This window comes from Schistocerca cancellata, chromosome 6 (genome assembly GCF_023864275.1).
Source record: "Schistocerca cancellata isolate TAMUIC-IGC-003103 chromosome 6, iqSchCanc2.1, whole genome shotgun sequence".
In the NCBI taxonomy this organism is placed as follows: Eukaryota; Metazoa; Arthropoda; class Insecta; order Orthoptera; family Acrididae; genus Schistocerca; species Schistocerca cancellata.
The window spans coordinates 426598213-426622032 of NC_064631.1; the positions used below are offsets into that span (position 1 = coordinate 426598213).

Below are 23820 nucleotides of genomic sequence, written 5' to 3' on the forward strand. Positions count from 1 at the left end.
TAACAGCCTCAGCCACGGACACTAGCGCACCTACAACGCTATCAGAGAGACGATAAATGTTTGCAGCAAGGGTTTCTGCTACTCATATTGCGCATGGGACACATTCGTTCCTCTTTCCGAGTCCTTCACCCTCTGACAGCTGACATGTGGCCCCACTATAGCAGCGAGGTTAGCAATGGGACTGAAACTTTACTATTGGTCTCTCGTGGCGCACAAAGGATCGCCTCCACTGATGAATAGCAGTCCCTGTATAAATTCTTTTAAGAAAGCACTTGTACTGCTAGATCCCTGTTGCGAGAGTGATGTCCGTCATAGAAGGATGTTCACATGTGACAAAACGAGAAACATGGTGTTTATGACTCGTTTGCAAGCACGCGTTCGGCACGCTCGCGTACGATCTGGCAGTCCAGAGTCTCATTTCGCTAAATCGTGTCAGAGTAGATTAGTGAACACTTCACAGACGTGGTCTCAGAGGTCACCTGATCTCTGACCTACTGCGCAAGTCTGAGATGTAACCCAGATGCAAGTTTGCAGTAATGGCATTGATCTAAACGGTTTCCGTGAGGCGTGGGATCGTGCAGGGCAGTCATGGAGCAGTGAGTCTCCTCACCGTTTCCGGTGTTACGCCACAACTCATCAGGTAGAAACATAAAGAACTGATTCACGGATTGCACGATTCCAATTTTACGATTACGAACAAGGTGGAGTAGTAGTAAAGGAATTGCATTTGAATTCAAGAGTCGTGTAAAAATGGTTCAAATGGCTCTGAGCACTATGGGACTTAACATCTATGGTCATCAGTCCCCTAGAACTTAGAACTACTTAAACCTAACTAACCTAAGGACATCACACAACACCCAGCCATCACGAGGCAGAGAAAATCCCTGACCCCGCCGGGAATCGAACCCGGGAACCCGGGCGTGGGAAGCGAGAACGCTACCGCACGACCACGAGATGCGGGCGAAGAGTCGTGTAGTTCGGCCATTCTGATACAGAGTACCCGGTGTTTTCCTAAATCTCTTGAAGGGTTCCTTAAAAAAGGGCACAGTCGATTACTTGCCTCATCGTTATTCATCCCTGTTTGTGCTGCATCTGTAATGACCATGTCGTCGACGGAACGTTACTTTTTTTATTTTCCTCTCCTTCGTATGGGAACTCCGGCTTTCTTTGAGAGGGACCACCAGAGATGCTATGAGGCGAAAAGTGCTGTTAATCGCTACATATAGCGCTGTTATGTCCGTAGCAGACATTGACCTGGTCACTGCAGAAGTCCGTCTGTACATATTTACATCCCCAGGGAAACCTGGCCATCTCATCTAGTCAGTTACATTTTGTTGGTGAAGAAGTAGCAGAAGTAAAATGTGCTACGCCAGAGAAGTTAGGCCATGAATACACATTTACAGGCTTTCCAAAAACATCGAAGAAAAGTAAGGAAGGAGCTCGGTGGTATCCATTTCAAGGTCGCCCTCCTCGTAATCGTATTAGACGATTTCGGAGAATCACGGAAAATCTAAATCAAGATGGCCTTATAGAGATTTGAAATCGGTTCTTTCCAAATGTAGGCTTGTTGGAAACTACTTGGGACTACCAGAATTTTAGCGAAAGGTTTTTTCCCAGACAAAACTGTTTGTTTGTTTGTGTGTGTCTGTGTGTGTGTGTGTGTGTGTGTGTGTGTGTGTGTGTGTGTGAGAGAGAGAGAGAGAGAGAGAGAGAGAGATGACGTTAACTGAGAATCGTAATACAAACTAATGCAGGTTTAGGCTATTATTGTGAGGGTATTAGAACTACAGGCCAATAGTAAACATTAACCATTCAAGAATTTCTTCTTCACTGATTCCTTAGTTAGTGAGAAGTTTCAAGGGACAGTAGTTTCTAAGGTCTTGCTTTTGTGTGGGCTCTTTCCCTTGTTAGTAGTCATTGCTACATGCCTACGTAGTTGGGGAAGTTAGCGCAAAGTACTGGGGTGGTGTTCGAACTGGCATTAGTTAACTCGATTCTTGGCAGTAGAAACAGGAGAAGAAATTTTCCAACATCATATAAGTCCCAAGTGAGTGAGAGGTAGTGGTACAGACTATGCGTTAGTGTTTTGCGTTAAGTTCGGAATTCAGCTGCGTTGTGTTATACGGGGTGATTTCAAAACTACATATTTATTGATAAAAACATGCTACAAACATCAGAGGAATTGGAAAATACTCACAAAATCTTAAAGTTTTAGCTATGCTGTTACAAATGCTATGTGTCCACCACCAGCAGCAGCAGCACGAACAACATCTAGACGATAGCTAAATTCTTCATAACTCGTTGTCAATGCATCTGCTTTTACAGAAGTTACAGAGGCTATTATTATGTTCATCTCTTCTTCTATTTTACGAAGCAGTGGTGAGATAACATACTTTCCTCCACATATTCGCACAAGAAAAATCGGATGGGGTCATATATGCTGATCGTGGAGGCTAAGAATGCATGGCAGAGTCTCGAGGTCCCGTGCGCCCTATCCAGCGTTGAGGCAGAGTGACATTGAGAAACTGACGTACGTTGTTGTGTCAGTGTGGTGGATCTCCGTCCTGTTGGAAAATGAAGTCATCAGAGACCTCCTGAAATTTTGGAAAAAGCCAATTCTGCAGCATTTGAAGAAAGCTCATTCCAGTCAGTGCGTTTTCCTCAAAAAACGAAGGGACCGTACACTTTTTCAAGAGAAATGGCATAAAAACATGTATTTTAGGCGAATCTCTTACGTGCTCAGTAATATCACAGGGGTTCTGGAGTCCCTATACGCTCGCGTTATCGCTAACATGAAAGTTGCTCCATCACTGAAAATTAACCGTGGTAAAAATGTAAAAAGATGTTTTTGCTGCTGGTGGTGGACATGTAGAGCATTTGTAATAGCATACTTAGGACTTTAAAATTTTGTAAGTATTTTGCAATGGAAATAGAACTGAGCGTTTGGCGTCATTGGCCCGGATGCCCCTTGCGGGGCAGGTCCGGCCACCTTGGTGCAGGTCTTATTACATTCGACGCCACATTGGGCCACTTGCACGCCGGATGTGGATGAAATGATGATGAAGACAACACAACACCCAGTCCCTGAGCGGAGAAAATCTCCGACCCAGCCGGGAATCGAACCCGGACCCGTAGGATGGCAATCCGTCACATTGATCACTCAGCTATCGGGGCAGACAGTATTTTGCAATTTATCCCATATTTGTAATATGTTTTTGCCAATAAATATGGAGTTTTGAAACGAGGTCATTCTTTTTGAAATACCGTGTATAATGAAGGCATGGGCGAGTGTTTATGGTGACCTGTTCTCCTGACGGGGACGTTAAGTTCCATGGCTTCCTTGGCACTATTCGAGAGTAGTTCATCGGAGGACCGACCGAGTTCTATCCTATTGAATTTTCTCTCTTTGTTAACGATACTAAAAGACTTTACAACACTCAACACTTACTTTCAAGATAGAGGTTGGCTAAGGCACAGACTTTACGGTTTTTCATAGTAAAAATACACAAATATGTCCAAAACTGTAGGTAGCTAAATCCCTGCTAGACACCTCAAGCAACAATAGCGTACGACTTTACTTTAGTCCTTAGTCGCTGTATTAAAGTGGGTATTTAAACTGGGAAACATGAGCAGACAGCACTTCTGGCAGTGACTGCGTTCAGAACAGTTCTTCGGTTATGCGAATCTGTTTTTGCGGAGACAGAGCGCTGAAGTTGAAAAGTATGGGATACCTGTTCGATTTAGAGGCAGACTTAACAATGATTTGTCACTGGAGAATAAGCGACGATGCCTTAATAGAAAAACACGCAGTATATGTTGCTGGCAGCTATCTATCCGGATAATTAATTGAAATGTCGTGTGACATGGGCCTCCCGTCGGGTACACCGTTCGCCGGGTGCAAGTCTTTCGATTTGACGCCACTTTGGCGACTTGCGCGTCGATGTGGATGAAACGATGATGATTAGGACAACACAACACGCAGTCCCTGAGCCGAGAAAATCTCCGACCCAGCCGGGAATCGAACCCGGGCCCTTTGGATTGACAGTCCGTCGCGCTGACCACTCAGCTACCGGGGGCGGACGGATAATTAGTTAATTAATGTATTGTCAAATTACAGATCTGTTACCTGATGTTTTGTCTTTTCTGTAGTTCTATTATCTTTTGTGTTTATCTACAACATGTTATAAAGAATAAGATTTAAAAAAAATTAAGGTTGAAACATAAATAAAATTTTGTTCTTTTAAGAAGAAGATGATAGGATAAAGGGGAGATTTGTTAGTATCATCAGCGATTGTGACTGGCCGTGAATACCTCGAGCTGTTAACACCAGTCACAATAAAGAAGTTTGGTTATTAGCAGAGAAATAGTATTGCTAATCCTCTGCATTAACTTTAGGTGCTCACCCGTGTACAACATTTGGTGCTTTCTTGGCTAGATCGCCAGTACATTAGGCTTATTTACTGTTATATCTCGTATATATCTCGTTTCCCTCCTCATGTTCGTCTTCAGTGTCACTTTTTTCGCTATCACTGCGAGTGTCGCTGTCCACCTCTGAAGATTGTTGCTACATTGCATACAGGCATCTTCGTTATGTTGTGTCCACAGGTACTCTTCGTGTGTTGTTTTTGAAATACTATTTGTCAATGCGTTTAGTTGCGCCCATTGTTGTTCGTCTCTTATTGCTGTGTATATGCGTATGTCTGTTTCTGTGTAGTCCAAGTGTAGTGGATGTCTATTGTTCGAGTGTTGTCCGCAGAAAAAGACAGTGTGTTCTGGGGAACTTCTTCCTCACATGCGCATGTAAGCGTCTGTCTCAGATTCACGCGGTTTAAGTGCGTGGCATAAGGTCCGTGTCCGGTTAAAAAATGTACCATACCGCAGCTGGGATCGATATGTTTCATTCTCATCCGTTCCCTTATGTCATGGAGGAAGCCGTGCAGTCTATGTCCCTAATCACTTACATCCCACTTACTTTGCCATGTATTCAAATGCCAATTTTTAAGGTGACGTTTCGTCTGTATCGGTGCACTAGTTTTTGTGTGTACCTAATCTAGCTTCCCCATCTTTAATCAGTGCCTTCCAGCTCCGTATTTGATCGTTTTATCTATGGGGCATTTTTCGAGCTCCACACACAGTGCATCCACTGACGTGGTGCCGAAGGCTCCAGGTAATCTAAGCAGACACTTCTCTCGCCCTCGTCTGACTGATGCTGGGCAGAGAAATGTCTTACTTAGGCTATCTGGATCTTTCGGCTCCACCTCAGTAGATCTACTGTGTATAGTCCTCTGAATATGCCCCATCCAGATAACCGTACGCGTTAGCACACCGCTTCGGGAATTCGTGCAGGCTCGCCGGTTCAGGATTGAATCCGCTGGGCGGATTAACGACGGAAACCAGTGTGTAGGCCGGCCTGGATGTGGGTTTTAGGTGGTTTCCCACATACGAATAAGGAAATACCGGTTTGGTACCCAAGAACCGCCGAGTTAAACGATTCTCAGACATTTAGAAAACGTTCACACGCCTGCACAGGGGGCACATAAGATGGTGTACAAAAAGTCCTTCCTGGGGGAGGAGCAGCGACAAGAAGACATGCAGCCATCTTCTACCCAAATCTAGATTAACATGACGACCCTGTGAAAATATGGGATAAAGAAGATGCAGCAACCAGCTACGAACAGTGGCCGTACGGACAACAAGACTAATGTACAATACTCTGTGAAATATTGTAGTACTGAAAGAAACACCAAACCGACAAAAAGTCACGAAAAAAATCACCTCCGTTCTAATACGCTTAAAATTTACAAAAGAGTTAATTAAGTAGGACATATACTGAAGATATTTCGTAATTATTTTGTCCAGAGAGAACAAGGCAGCCGCTTATGCCTGAGGTATGCTATAATGGCAGCAACCACTCACTGCGTAGCACTGATTGTCCATGTAAAATGATTTCGGGCGCACTGAGCATCTTCAGCGGCTTGTACCACAAATCGTTACTGGCAGCTGAAGGACATGAAATCTGACTTGTTGTTTAGCTATCCCATGATTCTTTGGCGTAATGTTCCAAGATAAAACTATTTCCACCGTACTCGATTCCATGAGCGCAAATTCGCGCACTTCTCACATGACATCTTGTAACCCATGGATCTACTCAAACAGGTATTTATTGACTTTCAAAAGCCTCCTGACGCAGTACCACAACAACGGTTATTAATGAAAGGAACATCATGTGGGGTATCAAAAAAATTGTCACTGAATTAATGATTTCTTGGAAAGGAGGTAGCAGCACTTTATCTTGGTTAGAGAATGATCGACAGAAATAGGCATAACTTCAGGAGAGCACCTGAAGAAATGGGCTACGTCCATTACTATTCGTATTATGCATTAATGAGATGATAGACAATGTTAACGCTGACCACATACTTTTTGCAGACGATGAAGAAGTATCTGAAAAAAAGGTAGCCAGCCGCGGTGGCCGTGCGGTTCTAGGCGCTTCAGTCTGGAACCGCGCGACTGCTACGGTCACAGGTTTGAATCCTGCCTCGGGCATGGATGTATGTGATGTCCTTAGGTTAGTTAGGTTTAAGTAGTTCTAAGTTTTAGGGGACTGATGACCTCAGAAGTTAAGTCCCACAGTGCTCAGAGCCATTTTTTGGAAAAAAAGGTAACGAAATATCCAGGGAGATCTCGGTAACTTTTCAAAGTGGTGCAGATATTAGCAACTTACTTTAAATCCTCAGAAATGTGAAACTCTACAGTTCACAAAACAGTAACTAAAGTATCAGTGAGTCACAAGTGCAGCTGCCTAGGCAGTTTCGACTACGCTGCAGAAGTTTCGCTGGAAAGCACTTACACTTCATCCATACGGTTCCGATCTCTTCTCATGCGAGTTTCCGTATTTTTGGAGCCCTCAAGAAAGAAATTCGTGGTTGTCGATTTGCTTCGGGCGAAGAGTTGTACGCCTGGATACAATCTTGTTTCCGCAACACCATTCCATGAAGGCACTGACCGTCTTGTTTCACAGTGGTATAAATGAATTAACAGTTATGGCGATTACTTTTGAAATAATAAACAGTTTACTTACTTGTTTTCCATCTGTTTTCTTTTGACTGCTCCTTGTGTAAATACCTAAGTGCCCCAGTTTATGAGGAAATAAAACTGGATGATCACATAGACTCAGTCCTAGGTAAAGCAGGTGCCAGACTTCGGTTCTTTCGTAGGATACTGGGAAAATGCAGTTAGTCTACACGGTACATTGCCTACTAAAGACTCGTATTGCTCATCCTGTAATATGTACATCGGCATCAACACTCCGCCAGCCACCTGAATGTGTGTGCCGAAAGGTACTTCCGGTGCGACTAACTGACGCCCCCTTCCCTGTTCCATTCGCGAATAACGCGTAGGAAGAATGGATGTTGGTAAGCTCCTGTTTTAGCTTTAATTCCACTATTGCTCGACCAAGGGCGTCCCAGCAAGAGGCAGCTCTCTTCCGACTCCACCCCTCCCCTCTATAAAATACACCCTCGCAAATCTAATTTGCATCGTGCCCAGCCATACAAGGCGTATCAGTTGAGTATATGACTGAAGAAATATGTTCCTGATACTGACAGTGTGAGGATGATCTGCAGTGTGCGATAACTGAAGACAACTTCACAAGCCAAGACCGCTAAACTTTTTACAGTATGTTGTAAAAATTTTAAAACAAGATCCGATGGTGAAAGAACAGCTCTGTCGAAACCGGTCATCCAATGATACGCTTGTTTGACGATCTTGGCTTGTCAGGTTTTTCCAGTTGTCACAAATTGAATAAAATGTGGTGCGTACTGACGATTAACAAATACCCAGAGCTATTTTTCGTGAATTGGTACAACTATCTCTCTTCAGCGAAAAACTAAGGTGAGTTGCTCTCTCGCCCCTGCCTTTCCTAACTCAAGTCCTGGGTGCGCTATTATGCTCTGGGGTTTTTAAACATGTAGGGAGAAGAGGAGCAACAACGATCACAAGTTTTGTTTGACTCACTGGAGAGCGTATCGTAAAGTATGAACTAGGAAACTCTGAAAGAAAGGCGCTAAATATATCCCAAAATGTTTTTCCTTCTTGGGGAACCGCAGTAACGTAGAACTGTTTGAAAGAAATTTCTTACATTTGATTCTAAATTACTGTTATTTATTTTACACAATCATGATATCGCCTTTACAGCCATTCTTTAGTGCATGTTGAAATGCTACAATATATCTGATCTCTCTACCTGACGTATCACCGCCGAAAAACATATTTCTTATCTTACAGAGCAGAAATACGTTTTCTCGACGATGACACGTCACGTAGATGGGTCAGATACATTGTAAAATTTTAACATGCACTTGAGAGTAGATGTGAAGACGAAATCATGATCGTGTAAAATAAATGAAATGCAATTTACAGTCAAATGGCGGGCATTTCCTCGTAAATCATTGGACCCATTTCAATCAAATTTGGTACAAATCGAGAAGGGAGAGGATCGAGAAAGACAAGGACAGAGAACAGAGGAGGATGAGATGGGCAGAGAGAGGGGAGGAGAGGATGGGCCGAAGAGGAAATGTGAGGAGGAGATATAGGGGGAGGAGGAGATAGACTGATGGGCAAGGAGCTGATAGACTGAGGGGAAAGGAGCAGATGGACAGAGCATAGAGATGGTGGGCAGAGAGGGGTGGAGGATATGGACAGAGAGGGCAGAAGATGGACAGAGAGAGGGACGGAGGAGATGAACTGATAGAAGACTGGAGTAAATGCATGCCTGGACAACGTCGAGTACTCAGCTAGTCTAGGTATAAACTACAACTCTTACAGATACCGTTCTCGCAGCGATCGTGTGTGCTAACTGCAACGTGCGCAGAGGCATTTCAACAGTAGCCCTTCCCTCTCTCCAGACTCGAATGAATAGGGGAGAAACACTAATATGAAGTAAAAATGGAAGTATGAAACAAGCTTCAAGAAGCAGTATTAAGTGGTCAATCTAGGAATGTTCTATACCTCCCTAAGCATCGTTTCCGTAGGGAACAGGAAACAAGATAAGCCAACTTGCAGCGCGCATTGATGAGTGTAAACAATAATCTTTGTCTCGCTCCTTACGCGAATGGAACGGGTAGAAATGTTGATATGTGCCACAGCGGGAAATATACTTTACCACGCACTCCACATTGGTTTGCAGATTGTAGATGTGTAGGCTGGAGAACCTTGGACGATGACCATTTGTCTATTGAAGCCCCATCAGAAACGGGGACCCGGGACTACCGAAGGCACCGAAAGATGTCTCTGTTGTCACGTATCGTGACCCTACAGTTGGGTAGCTATTGTAGCAGACGAAATAAAGCAGGTGCTCATTATATCTTCGATTAGGACTTTATATAATCTTTGGAAGCTGTTGTTGCCTTTTCTTTCGTTGAAAGTGATAACCTGTCAATTTTATACTCATTTAAAAATGTGTAGAAGTCTGAAAGCGAAAAGGAAAAGAATTACAGATATGTAAAACAGTGTGTACCAAAAACTATTAAAGATGTCGTCCGCAGAAGAAACTCCGTACAAAAAAATCATGTATATCATTTTAGAATTTTCTTAGTTGCGTGGGATCATAGCAGGTGTTACTAACGGAGGATACTGAACGTATACAAAGAACGGTAACACGAGTGATCACAGGTTTCTTTCATTTAAGAGTGTCTCTAAAACGCTGAAAAACGTGAACTGGCAGACGCCCGTAGAAGTGACCAATTATCCAGCGAAAAGCTATTTGCAAAGTTTTTAGAATCAATATTAAGTGAAGAATATCTACATCTACATGTACTTGGATACTCCGCAAATTACGTTAAGTGCCTGACAGAGGATTCATCGCACCACCTTCACGATTCTCTATTATTCCAATCTCGTGTAGCGCGCGGAAAGAACAAACTTCTATATGTTTCCGTACGAGCTCTAATTTCCCTTATTTTATCATCGTGATCATTTATCACCATGTAGGTCGGCGTAAACAAAATATTTTCGTATTCGGAGGAGAAAGTTGGTGGTTGGAATTTCGTGAGAAGATTCCTCCGCAACGAAAATGCCTTTGTTTTAATGATGTCCATGCCAATTCCCCCGTTTCCCAATAACTCAAAACGTGCTGCTCTTCTTTGAATTTTTTCGATGTACTCCGTCCAGCCTATCTGGTAAGGATCCCACACTGCGCAACAGTATTCTAAAAGAGGACGGACAAGCGTTGTAGATTTGTTATATTTCCTAAATGTCCTGCCAATAAAACGCAGTCCTTGGGTAGCCTTCCCCTCAACATTTTCTGTGTGTTACTTCGAATTTAAGTTGTTCGTGACTAATTCCTATGTATTTAGTTGAATTTACAGCCTTTAGATCTGACTGAAATTCTTCAGATCTCCACGTATCGCTCTCGTGTAAACCGCGAATACGAGGCTAGCATTTAAGCAGCCATTCTTCTCATGGTCCAAATGCGAATGAAGTGGGAAGAAACAATCATACATGACACAACAGTATATGCCCTGTGCCATACATTTTACGGTGGTTTACAGAGTACGGATGGACGTGTAGAGAACACAGCAATTGCTGCTAGGGGAATAGTTCCGTCACCTCTGGTATGTCCTTAACTATTTCTTCCGGTTTTAGAACTAAATAATCGAGTTTAATGTGGACCACGGTGCGACTTCGCATTCTTCACATACAGAAAAAAAAATCTGAATCGCACTGTTTTTGAACGCAGAACCAAGAGGATCTTAACCAATAGTATTTACCGACAGACCGACGGAGCACAGAGCAATAATATGATAAGATACTTATTTACCATTGCGAGAGCTTCTTGTTACATTACGTATGTAATCAAAGCGTATGAGGTTGGCAGGTTCTCACTTTCAATGAAAGAAAATGCAGCAGTCGCTTACAAAACTGCAATGACTGCACCAAGATATAACGAACAGCTGCTTTACTTCGTCTGTCAGAATGGCTGCCTCAGTTTAGGATCTCAATACGGTGTCAACAGAGACATCTGTTAGTACCTTCGGTATTCCAGGTTGCACTTCTTAACTGGACACTGACCTTATTACCTCGTGCACTTAAACCGAGTGATTGTACCTCAGACATCAAATTGCAGATGTTGGGAACTAGGAACTCCAGAAAATACAGTCCTCTTCTGTGGAAATTAGAAAAACTCCAAGGACACATGACAGATACACAAAATAACTACACACCGCCGAACATACGAAGCCATTAAGGACGTTGATCAATGGATCCATCCAAACAAATTAGCAGAGGAAATCGCTAAAAACTTACAAAGAATACCTATACACTAGGCCACACTAAGGGCAAGTCGATATGCAGCAAAACGAGAGTCCATAGGGTGAAAGAAGAAAAAGGACAGCACACAAACATTATTTGACTATAACTCCAGACACAGGGTGTTTCCGTGATGATGTTACAGTTTTCTAGGCGTGGTGGGAAAGGATAAATGTATCAGCTTGAGGTAAGAAACCATAAGGTGCAAAAGACTAAGTCGAACGCCACAAGCGACAATCGTTCTGATATCTCTGACAGCGGACCTCTTCTACTGCAAGCTCTTTGCTTCCCAATGTTTTAGGAGGGGGCCGTTGGGGTAGGGAGGAACAAAACAAGAAAAAATGTCCCGTATACGTGGGCTCTAAAGTGCGTTCCTTACGAGCTACGAGGTCTTTGCTACTATGAAACAAATCACTTCTACTGAACAAGTGCTCATAGCTCATAAGGCGTGCATTTTAGAGCCCATGTGTACTGGATAATTTTTTCTTGCCTTGGTCTATTAGCTCCTCCCAAAAGTGAAAAGCAAAGAGCTTGCAGAAGAAGAGGTCCACTGTCAGAGGTATCAGAACGACTATCGGGACTTGGTTGGTTCAGATTAGTGTCGGTTACCTCAAATTGATTCGTTTACCCTTCTCCATCATCTTTGAAAGTATGTATCACCATAACGGAAACGCACTGTATAATATATATATTAGTCTAGTGATCGGTTATTCTTACGAAAAGATGACCTTGCAACTGTACGGCAATATAAGATAGTATTTTAAACAATGCCGGTATATTGTTATATAAGGCACTGTAAACCTGTAGTTCTACTTATATTATAGCCAACAAGTTAGATGTAGCTTAATCTGATTACTCTACAACTAACACACAATCAAATATGGTGTCTGAGAGCCAACGGTTCGATCACAAATAGAGGGGTATTCGCCGTCAGAGCCTTAGCGTGGCCGTTTCTTTCTTCTAAGTTACGAAACAGCCATTTGCAGTCGTGGTCAAAACGTTGGATAATGTTACATATCGACAATGCGATCAGGTACCCTGAAGAATTATTTCGACGTAGAGGACGGCCGCGGAACGCTACGCTTATACTTTCATTTCCATTTAAAGAGACACCTATTTTATTTGAAATAAGTAAAAAATCGCTTCAACAAAAAATAAAAAAGAGTAAAAGAAATGGCCCGCCTCCACTGGCGGACACGGGCAACGGTGCGTGTAGACGCAGAGATTGATGGTTGCCAGCTTCGGCTCCTCCGAGCTAGGTGGTCAGGCGCAGCGACGGTGAGAAAGTAGGAGGTGGGTCTTATACCGAGAAGCGAGTGACAAATAAAAGTGTCGGGCCCCGTTTGTGCTGGGACTAGGCGCCAGCTATGCACTTGCCGCTAGATGGCAGGAAGGGCGCACTCGTCAGCTGACCCTGCGCCTACGGCTCGCTCCGCGCCTCTGTCTCGCCAGCGCTTCGGCGATCGCGTGCTCGCGCAGACAGAGCGGGACCTGACGAGTTCTGTGGAGCGCGCGGCGCACGGCGGGCGGCCGGCGGCGGTGGCGGGGGCGACATCTGGCAACGACGTGGGCGGCGCGCCGGCGCCGGGCCCGGCGCTGCCCCCGGCGAGGTTCGAGTGCGTGGCTGCAGCGCGGACCGTCCGGCGTAGCGTGGCGTGGCGGATCAATGCCCGCGCCGCGTACTCACGCAAAGTGCTCCCCGCTGGCCGTGTCCCGGAATGCGTCGAGCCTGGCGGCGGCGGCAGCGGAGGCAGCAGCAGCGGACCTCCTTCCCCGGCCGCGTTCTCCCCTTCATTTGTTCTCCTTGGCGAGCCCCGGCGTGCTTCCACCCTGGGGCCCGGCGACCGCCCGCCCCCCTCCCAAACACCCCCCCCCCCTCCCACCCGCGCCACTCATCCCACACCCTCCTCCATCCAACCCTCTTCAATCATTCCCTAGAATTATCTCCCCCCTCCCCCGCCACCCCTCTCCGCCCACACTCCCGCCCCCACCCGTCCTGGCCAACTCCCACCCCGCCCACAGCGCGTCCCTCCCCCCGAGCGGCGGCCCCCACACCGCCCCCGCCGCCGCCAACCCCACCCGGATTTCCCCCTGTCTTCACCCCTCGCAAGCCGTAACATCGCGCCGGGCCTTGCTCGCTTGCTCTGCATCTCTCTCTCTCTCTCGCTCCCTCCTCCCTCCCACCGCCCTCACTCCCCTGCTCTCTCTCTGCACTACTCACCCTTTTCAGCGCGGACCCCTACGCAACCGAACGGCCGGCCCTTTTTATAGGAACCGTCGGCAAACTCGAACTTTATCTGTATACATATTCAGTGCTCCTTTTAAGCGCGGCCCGTCCCGTTACTGCGAGCGCGCCGGACAGAGCGGAGTACGAAAGGAAGTCCCACGGTTAGGGCAGCGGCCTTCGCGGAAGGCCGGGCGGTTCTGCGGGGACTGCGGCAGACGGGTTCCCACTTGCCAGCAGCGAGTTAATGGTCGCTCTGCCGTGTCCCACACTCTCCCGCGCCGCCCGCCCACAAAAGCGGCGTGCGACATGCGCCGTGTCTGCCTACGCAACGGCAGATGCCCGCTGTGACCCGTTCGCTACCTGCTCTTTTTAACCTTTTGCAGAGCTCTGGCAGCTGTCGTATTCTAATGAGTTCGGAAGCCTGTGATGTGGAAAAACCGTTCCGGGAAGTTTTCTATGCTCGCGTACGAGGAACATCACTGTACTTCACACAGATATGTCTACAGGGTGCCAGTATGGACAAAAACAAGACAAAACCATTCAGCAAACATGGGCTCTAAATTGTGCACCTTAAGAGTTATGAGAACTTCATTATCTTCGATACTGTGAAACACATCTGTTCTACTGAAAGCTCTCTGCTGTTACGAGGCCGCGCGGGATTAGCCGAGCGGTCTGGGGCGCTGTAGTCATGGACTGTGCGGCTGGTCCCGGCAGAGGTTCGAGTCCTCCCCCTCGGGCATGGGTGCGTATGTTTGTCCTTAGGATATTTTAGATTAAGTAGTGTATAAGCTTAGCGACTGATGACCTTAGCAGTTAAGTCCCATAAGATCTCACACACATTTGAACAGCTATTACGAACGACCTACATAATGCAGTAAACAAACAAGAACACATTATTCTTTCACTGTGAAACAGCAGACCTATTGTGTTCTGCTTGCTGTGACATACGACCTGCACTTGCGAGCCATCGATAAAGGAGTTCCTCAATATGGTTTTCATTCACATAAGACATGGTTGTGTTCAACGTCTCGAGGAATAACGGACACTCTAAAAAACTCCAGGTTGGTCACGGATATGCTGGCAAGGATTGATGACGTATTTCTGCAGTGTTAGTACCTCATTAATGAGGCCTGCAGACACCAAAGATTTTTAGTGTTGACACAACCAAAAATCCAAGATACTAAACTCAGAGAAATGAGCTGGTCAACGTAATGGATCCCACCCTGATCAAGCCATTACCCAGTAGGATTTTGGATTATATATATGTCGTGCTCGAACATTGTGAATTACATCGAAGGTAGCGGTCTATTGACACACAGTCAGCACGCATTCAGAAAATATAGTTCGCGCGAAACACAACTAGCTCTTTATTCGCACGCTGTTACATGAGTTACGGGTAGGGAATCTCAAACTGATTCCATACCTCTAGATATCCTGAAAGCTTTTGACACCGTTCCTCACAAGAAACTTCTGAGCAAATTGCGTGCCCATGGAGTATTGGATCTGTGGTTTCCTCTAAGAAAGGTTACGATACGCAGAAATTGACGGAAAATCACCAAGTAAAACAAAACTGATATCTGGTGTTCCCCAATGAAGTGTTATAGGCCCTAACCTACATAAACGATTGAAGAGACAATCTGAGCAGCCCTCTTATATTGTCTGCACATGATGATTTCATTTACCGTCTAGTAAACTCATCAGATGATCAAAACCAAATAAATGCAAAATGACTTTGACACGATATATGAATGGTGCGAAAAATGGAAATTGTCTATCAATAAGGAAAAGTGTGACGTCATGCTCCTGCGCACAAAAAGAAATCTGTTACATTTCGATGACACAATAAATTACACAAATCTAAAGGCTGTCAGTTCAACTAAATACCTAGGAACTAAAGTCAGGAAAAACTTAATTTGGAACTTAGATAATGTTGTGGGGAAAGCAAACCAAAGACTACTTTTTACTGGCAGAACACTTAGAACATGCAACAGGTTTATTAAAGAAACTGCCTACACTACACTTGTTCGTACTCTGCTAGAATATTGCTGTGCTTTACGGGGTCCTTACCAGACATGACTGACATAGGACATCGAAAAAGATCAAAGAAGGGCAGCTCGTTATGTATTATCGCGAAATAGGGCAGAGTGTGTCACAAATATGATAAGTGAGTTGGGATGGCAATTGTTGATACAAAGACATTTTTTCGTTCCGGCGAGATCTTTTTAACGAAATTTCAATCACCATCTATTTCCTCTGAGTGTGAAAATATTTTGTCACCAACCTACGTTGGGAAAAATGATCATCGTAACAAAATAACAGAAATCAGAGCTCGTACAGAAAGATTTAAGTGTTTACTTTTCCCACGCGCTGTTAGAGAGTGGAACGGTAGAGAAATAGTCGGAAGGTAGTTCGAAGAACCCTCTGACACGCACTTATGTGTGAATTGCAGAGTAGTCATGTAAATGCAGATGTAGATTAAATGTCTGTGTGAGGTGTTCCCGGACCTTTTCGGAAAAAATGGGCTGGTGCTTCATAATGCATGAACTGCATCTCCATCCATGGTTGGAATTGTACCTACTCTATCAGGACAGGGAAGGCGTTTAACAAGCATTGAGTGTACCTTGCGCCAGTAAACCTGTTTGATGGTGCGCAAGGTCGTATTAGTCTATCGCCAATACTTCCTGCCTATGTGTTAACTAAAAATCGACGCTGCTACCTCAACTGCATGTGGATTTTCATCAGGCCTTACATGTTAGTTATGAAAAATGACAATTTCCTCCCGCGTGAAATCGGCCTCCTCTGTGAACAGTATCTTTGTTGTGAAAAGTGTTGTACGTCATATCTTTGCAACAGCCATTGGCAGAGCTGCAGTCTGGCAAACTGGCCTTGTGGGCGAAGTGCTTGGACACGCTGCACATACTGGTATAGCTGTTGTTCATGGAAGATCGCCCAGACTAGAGGATGACTAAACCGATAGATGCTGAAATTGTACGTACTATAGTTCCAGAATTTTCTTCCGCTAGTTGTTATATTAGCTCCTCCTCAACAGGAGTACCAATGGTGCGAGGTCTGTCACAAACCTTGCTGTCGGAGTTGTGGCAGCAGAGTTTGCTAGTCACTGGAAAAGGCGACTGAAGTATTGTGCAGATGGTACCCTACATTCTGGATATTTTACAGCAAAAAGGACACGGGGTTGACAGTTGCCTCTATTTGCCAGAGACCATCGTGGAGATTACGTCTACCAAATCCCGTGTAGAATAATACGTTTCCGTTATGGTGGTAAGTCCAAAGACAGAACTACAATGTAAAAGCATTTCACAAACTTATCAAAACACAGACTGGTTTCATTAGAACTAATATGCGCCACACTTACCCAGAACTATGAATAAGGTTTACAGTAACGACACTAAAAGATGTATACTGCAAGCTGTATCCAAGGACAAAAACAGAACAATATGTCCTGATTTGTTTACTGTATTTTGTAGGTCGTTCGTAATATCAAAGAACTTACAACAGACTCTTAAGGTATGTATTGTAGAGCCCGTATTAACTGGACGTTTTTTCTTGTTTTGGGTCCATATTCCCACCGCTCAAAGTGCGGAATATTTTTTAACACCCTGTATAAAGAAATATTTATTTAAGAATTTTCATTGCATGTTTATACAACTGTACTAGTTCTTTACGATAACAACCTATATAGAAATAACGAAATGATCGACAGTCGAGCATGAGAGTGAGCGATGTTGACAGTCTACGTTTTGCAGCATACTTAATATGACCTCGGCAGCAACAACGAGTCGTCCCCATTCAGAACGGATTTACACGCTGCGCATTTACGTGCACTATCATGTTGGCTCAGCAGGGTTCAAAATGGCTCTGAGCACTATGGGACTTAACATCTGAGGTCATCAGTCCCCTAGAACTTAGAACTACTTAAACCTAAGTAACCTAAGGACATCACACACATCCATGCCCGAGGCAGAATTCGAACCTGCGACCGTAGCGGTCGCGCGGTTCCAGACTGAAGCGCCTAGAACAGCTCGGCCACAACGGCCGGCGCGTAGCAGGATCTTATCACTTTTCTGCACACTTTCGCGACTAGATTAGGTTATCCTGTAAAGTACAATATCCTATCAGTCCAAAATGGTTTCGAGACTCAATAAAAAATTGAAAGAAGTTAAGATGATAGTTTTAATGTTTCAGAAATCCTACATATCCTCCCCCCCTCCCCCACTTGAGGAAGACTTATAAAACGTTCATACTACCATGTGAAACTGTCAGAAAAGTCCATCTTTGAGATGTTCAACTCACGCATCACAATGGCTAGAACATCGATTGCATCATCAAAGCGTTGACTCTTCATGTGAAGTTCTCAATTTTGTTGTCTTGTGGTAGCTTCATATGATAACGCCAAGTTTCTTCATCCGTCACGATTCTCTCTAGAAAAGAATTGTCTGCGTTTTTCATCTCAATGAACTCGTGGCAGGCTTCACGCGTTGTTGTTTTTGTTCGGGAGTCAAGGTATGCTGAACAAAATCCACATACTTTTGTCTTCTTCAAAACATTCTGGAGAATTTCATGAACTCTAGATTTAGTGATGTTGCTCCACTGCGATTAGTTACACAACAACGTTGAAACAGTACGGCCACAAGTCCACTACTTGATTGATGCTGCCTGCTCGCAGCAGACTGGTCGAATGCACATCTGTTGTTTACATTTGTTAGTTCGAGCTGCCACCGCAGTTACTTCGATGACGTTGCGAATATGCCAGGAATAAAAGCAGCCTCGGAACTTTTTGGACAGACAGCATAAACATACGATACAGAGTAATTACAACTGTAACTTTACCGGCATCTGGAACTCACTGTGGCAAGTGGCACATGGCGAATGACAACGGTGAATAGAACAGAAAGGGCTGAAACCTCCCCGTCTCCTCTATATCTCTTTTGTTTGAAATTTATTCTCTTTCTCAATCTTCGCATACAAATTTAATTGCTGCTTATTAAAAGTGATTTTCTAATTATTTCGACGAAACATAGAACGTGTCGTCGTCGTGGCACTCAGTAGTTACCTGCAATAACCCAAAACTGTTGCTTACCTTTCTTACTGTTACTGGATCGTCATCTGACTGTTACATCGAACTGCGACATGGATATACTTACTCTGGTTTACTATACTCTATTAACTGCTGGTGGGCTTTCATAATAAGTGGCTCTATTTGTTACCAAAGCTGACGCTATTCTTTAATTAATTTGACTGAAGTTACGTAATTCATAGTTAAACTTTTTCTTGACAACAATAAAATTTTGCAAATTTTTTACGTTGGTGGTTTTTGGGATGGATTATAATCAGTAATGCAACATTGCTGGCAAAAATTAATTATATTCTGAAAACGTTTCTTCAAATATTTACTGCTGGTAATGAAATGATTTTACAAACGTTCAAATGGGACTTACTTTTTACAATAATCTTACAACTAGCATTGCGCAAACATACCTTCAGTAGTCTTGAGTTCATCATCATCATCATCATCATCATCATCATTTAAGACTGATTATGCCTTTCAGCGTTCAGTCTGGAGCATAGCCCCCCTTATACAGTTCCTCCATGATCCCCTATTCAGTGCTAACATTGGTGCCTCTTCTGATGTTAAACCTATTACTTCAAAATCATTCTTAACCGAATCCAGGTACCTTCTCCTCGGTCTGCCCCGACTCCTCCTACCCTCTACTGCTGAATCCATGAGTCTCTTGGGTAACCTTGCTTCTCCCATGCGTGTAACATGACCCCACCATCTAAGCCTGTTCGCCATGACTGCTACATCTATAGAGTTCATTCCCAGTTTTTCTTTGATTTCCTCATTGTGGACACCCTCCTGCCATTGTTCCCATCTACGAGTACCTGCAATCATCCTAGCTACTTTCATATCCGTAACCTCAACCTTGTTGATAAGGTAACCTGAATCCACCCAGCTTTCGCTCCCATACAACAAAGTTGGTCGAAAGATTGAACGGTGCACAGATAACTTAGTCTTGGTACTGACTTCCTTCTTGCAGAAGAGAGTAGATCGTAGCTGAGCGCTCACTGCATTAGCTTTGCTACACCTCGCTTCCAGTTCTTTCACTATGTTGCCATCCTGTGAGATTATGCATCCTAAGTACTTGAAACCGTCCACCTGTTCTAACTTTGTTCCTCCTATTTGGCACTCAATCCGTTTATATTTCTTTCCCACTGACATTACTTTCGTTTTGGAGATGCTAATCTTCATACCATAGTCCTTACATTTCTGATCTAGCTCTGAAATATTACTTTGCAAACTTTCAATCGAATCTGCCATCGCAACTAAGTCATCCGCATATGCAAGACTGCTTATTTTGTGTTCACATATCTTAATCTCACCCAGCCAGTCTATTGTTTTCAACATATGATCCATAAATAATACGAACAACAGTGGAGACAGGTTGCAGCCTTGTCTTACCCCTGAAACTACTCTGAACCATGAACTCAATTTACCGTCAACTCTAACTGCTGCCTGACTATCCATGTAAAGACCTTTAATTGCTTGCAAAAGTTTGCCTCCTATTCCATAATCTTGTAGAACAGACAATAACTTCCTCCTAGGAACCCGGTCATATGCCTTTTCTAGATCTATAAAGCATAGATACAATTCCCTGTTCCACTCATAACACTTCTCCATTATTTGCCGTAAGCTAAAGATCTGGTCCTGACAACCTCTAAGAGGCCTAAACCCACACTGATTTTCATCCAATTGGTCCTCAACTAATACTCGCACTTTCCTTTCAACAATATCTGAGAAGATTTTACCCACAACGCTGATTAAAGAGATACCTCTGTAGTTGTTACAATCTTTCCTGTTTCCATGTTTAAAGATTGGTGTGATTACTGCTTTTGTCCAGTCTGATGGAACCTGTCCCGACTCCCAGGCCATTTCAATTATCCTGTGTAGCCATTTTAAGACCTGACATTCCACTGTATTTGATGAGTTCCGACTTAATTTCATCCACTCCAACCGCTTTATTGCACTGCAATCTATTGACCATTTTTTCCACTTCCTCAAGTGTGATCCTATTTTCATCATCATTCCTATCCCATTCTACCTCGAAATCTGAAACAAAATTGATCGCATTTTCACCTACATTGAGCAACTCTTCAAAATATTCCCTCCATCTGCCCAAGGCATCCACAGGATTCACCAGCAGTTTTCCTGACCTGTCCAAAATACTTGTCATTTCCTTCTTACCTCCCTTTCGAAGACTGCTAATTACACTCCAGAATGGTTTTGCAGCAGCTTGACCCATAGTCTCCAACCTGTTTCCAAAGTCTTCCCACGATTTCTTCTTGGATGCTGCAATTATCTGTTTGGCTTTGTTTCTTTCTTCAACATAACTTTCTCTGTCTACCTGGGTTCTGGTATGTAGCCATTTTTGATACGCCTTCTTTTTCCTTTTACAGGCTGCCTTGACTGTATCATTCCACCAAGCTGTTTGCTTCATCCTACTTTTACACATTACTGTTCCAAGACATTCTTTAGCCACTTCTAGTACTGTGCCCCTGTACCTTGTCCATTCCTTTTCCAATGACTGTAATTGACTACATTCAACTAATTGGTACCTTTCTGAGATCCCTGTTATGTACTTGTGCCTGATTTCCTTATCCTGAAGTTTCTCCACTCTTATCCTCCTACATATGGACCTGACCTCCTGCACTTTCAGCCTCACAATCCCAATTTCACTGCAGATTAAATAATGATCAGTGTCATCAAAGAATCCCCTGAATACACGTGTGTCCCTCACAGCCTTCCTGAATTCCTGATCTGTTATTATATAGTCAATGACAGATCTGGTTCCCCTGCCTTCCCAAGTATACCGGTGAATGTTCTTATGTTTAAAAAAGGAGTTTGTGATTACTAAGCCCATACTGGCACAGAAATCCAACAGTTGTTTCCCGTTCCTGTTGGCCTCCATATCCTCTCCAAATTTACCCATAACCTTTTCACACCCTTCTGTTCGATTTCCAATCCTGGCGTTAAAATCACCCATGAGCAGAACACTGTCATTGTTCTTTACTCTAACAACTACATCACTGAGTGCCTCATAAAAACTATCCATCTTATCTTGATCTGTCCCTTCACAATGCGAATCCCTACACCCCATTGTGCTATTCCTGCTTTGACTCCTGACAGGTAGACCTTGTATTCTCCCACTTCCTCTTTTTTCTCACCCCTTACCCGAGTGTCACTAACAGCTAAAACGTCCAGCCCCATCTTACTTGCAGCCTCTGCCAACTCTACCTTCTTCCCTGAGTAGCCCCCATTGATATTAATAGCTCCCCATCTCATTACCATTTGTTTGCCAAGTCGTATCTTAGGAGTCCCTGGTTTGTCAGTTAGAGGTGGGACTCCGTCACCTCCAAAGGTCCGAGGCATTTTGCTCTGATTGTTGCCAGCATCATATTTAAAGTACCAGGGAAGCAGGTTGCTAGCCTTACTTGCCCCGAGTCCCATTGGGTTTTACCCCTAACAGCTGAGGGACTAACCGGTGGATTTGGTAGTCCTTGCCGTATGAGCACAAAGGTGACCACGACTCAGAATATGTCCGAGATGCCCAGCCTTATTCCAAAGTAACTGGTATTCCGACTGTCGGGACCACTTACTTGGCCACTCATACGTTGCCCGTGGTTCATGAACTAGGACATGACTACAGGAACCCACACCATGAACCACTAGTCTTGAGTTTCGCAAAGAAAATAATTCAGTAATATTAGTTCCTCTTATGATAATATGTAGATGATGTCTCTGTACATCCGTAAATAATCTCTTGTAAATCATAGCTGGTAGCTGGCAGGCACACTGCTCCTCTCAACCTCTCACTTCAGACCTGCTACCAACTCGCTTCTCATCTCGCTTACTACTGACTTCCTACGAACGAACGCTAAAGTGCGGTCTCTCCTGCCAACAATGCTTTCTGGTGCAGACAATCCCTGCTACCATTAAAAAGTGTATCAATGCGCGGTCTCTCCCGCCCTTTTTTAAAATTATATCAATGTGCGGTCTTTCTTGCCAACAATACTTTGGTGCAGATATTCCCTGCTACCACAATTATTTGCAACATGACAAATATTAATTATTCCTACTTAACCTATTAATAAAATATAAACATCTTTCATAAATTGTGGTTTGACAATAGACAATAGAAATATACACGTCTTATAGGGTGATCAAGTGAATTCTCTTACTGATTGTTCCTATGATAACTGTCATGTAAACAGGTTATAACGTAGCAGATTATTGGGAGTTAGCATCTTGCACTGAAAGCTTAGCTTGCTGTGGAGACGGGAGGAGAGCGGATTTTGGTTCTCACGCTGGCACAGCTAACGCCGGCTACTGGGATGAGCGAGCCGTGTACTTGCTTAACGCTGCGTGTAATACGTTACACATACTCTCTACGAATCTGAAGGCGTACTACTAAGTATTAACAGATCTTTTTCATACTTAATATACCAAATTCTACAGATAACAGAACCACACTGTTAAAATTTCGAATTAATAACTTCAATACTTTCGGAGTAATAAAATTTACCTAAATCACATAAGAACCGTGCTGGCACTGTGAAGCGGAGTTAGGAACTTTAATGTATTCATCTATAGCATCAACTGAAACTACAACCAAGAGGATGTTGTTGTTGTGGTCTTCAGTCCTGAGACTGGTTTGATGCAGCTCTCCATGCTACTCTGTCCTGTGCAAGCTTCTGCATCTCTCAGTACTTACTGCAACCTACATCCTTCTGAATCTGCTTAGTGTATTCATCTCTTGATCTACCTCTACGATTTTTACCCTCCACGATGCCCTCCATTGCTAAATTTATGATCCCTTCATGCCTCAGAACATGTCCTACCAACCGATCCCTTCTTTTAGTCAAGTTGTGCCACAAACTCCTCTTCTCCCCAATTCTATTCAATACCTTCTCTATATTTACGGGATCTACCCATCTAATCTTCAGCATTCTTCTGTACCACCACATTTCAAAAGCGTCTATTCTCCTCTTGTCCAAACTATTTATCGTCCATGTTTCACTTCCATACATGGCTACACTCCTTACAAATACTTTCAGAAACGACTTCCTGACACATAAATCTATACTCGATGTTAACAAATTTCTCTTCTTCAGAAACGCTTTTCTTGCCATTGCCAGTCTACATTTTATATCCTCTCTACTTCGACCATCATCAGTTATTTTGCTCCCCAAATAGCAAAACTCCTTTACTA

The 23820-nt window shown here is 43.8% G+C and overlaps 1 protein-coding gene across 1 annotated transcript in view; it reads right to left on the reverse strand.

Annotated features, from left to right (window-relative positions):
• LOC126088362 (zinc finger protein 865) overlaps nt 1–21980 on the reverse strand; it is a 125777-nt gene extending 103797 nt beyond the window's left edge. The window contains exons 1-2 of the mRNA XM_049906500.1: nt 21783–21980; nt 12995–13163 (exon numbers count right to left, since the gene is read on the reverse strand). Coding sequence (XP_049762457.1) covers nt 12995–13163; nt 21783–21980 — 367 coding nt within the window. The remainder of the gene's footprint in view (nt 1–12994; nt 13164–21782) is intronic.
• Nucleotides 21981–23820: the final 1840 nt, after the last annotated feature.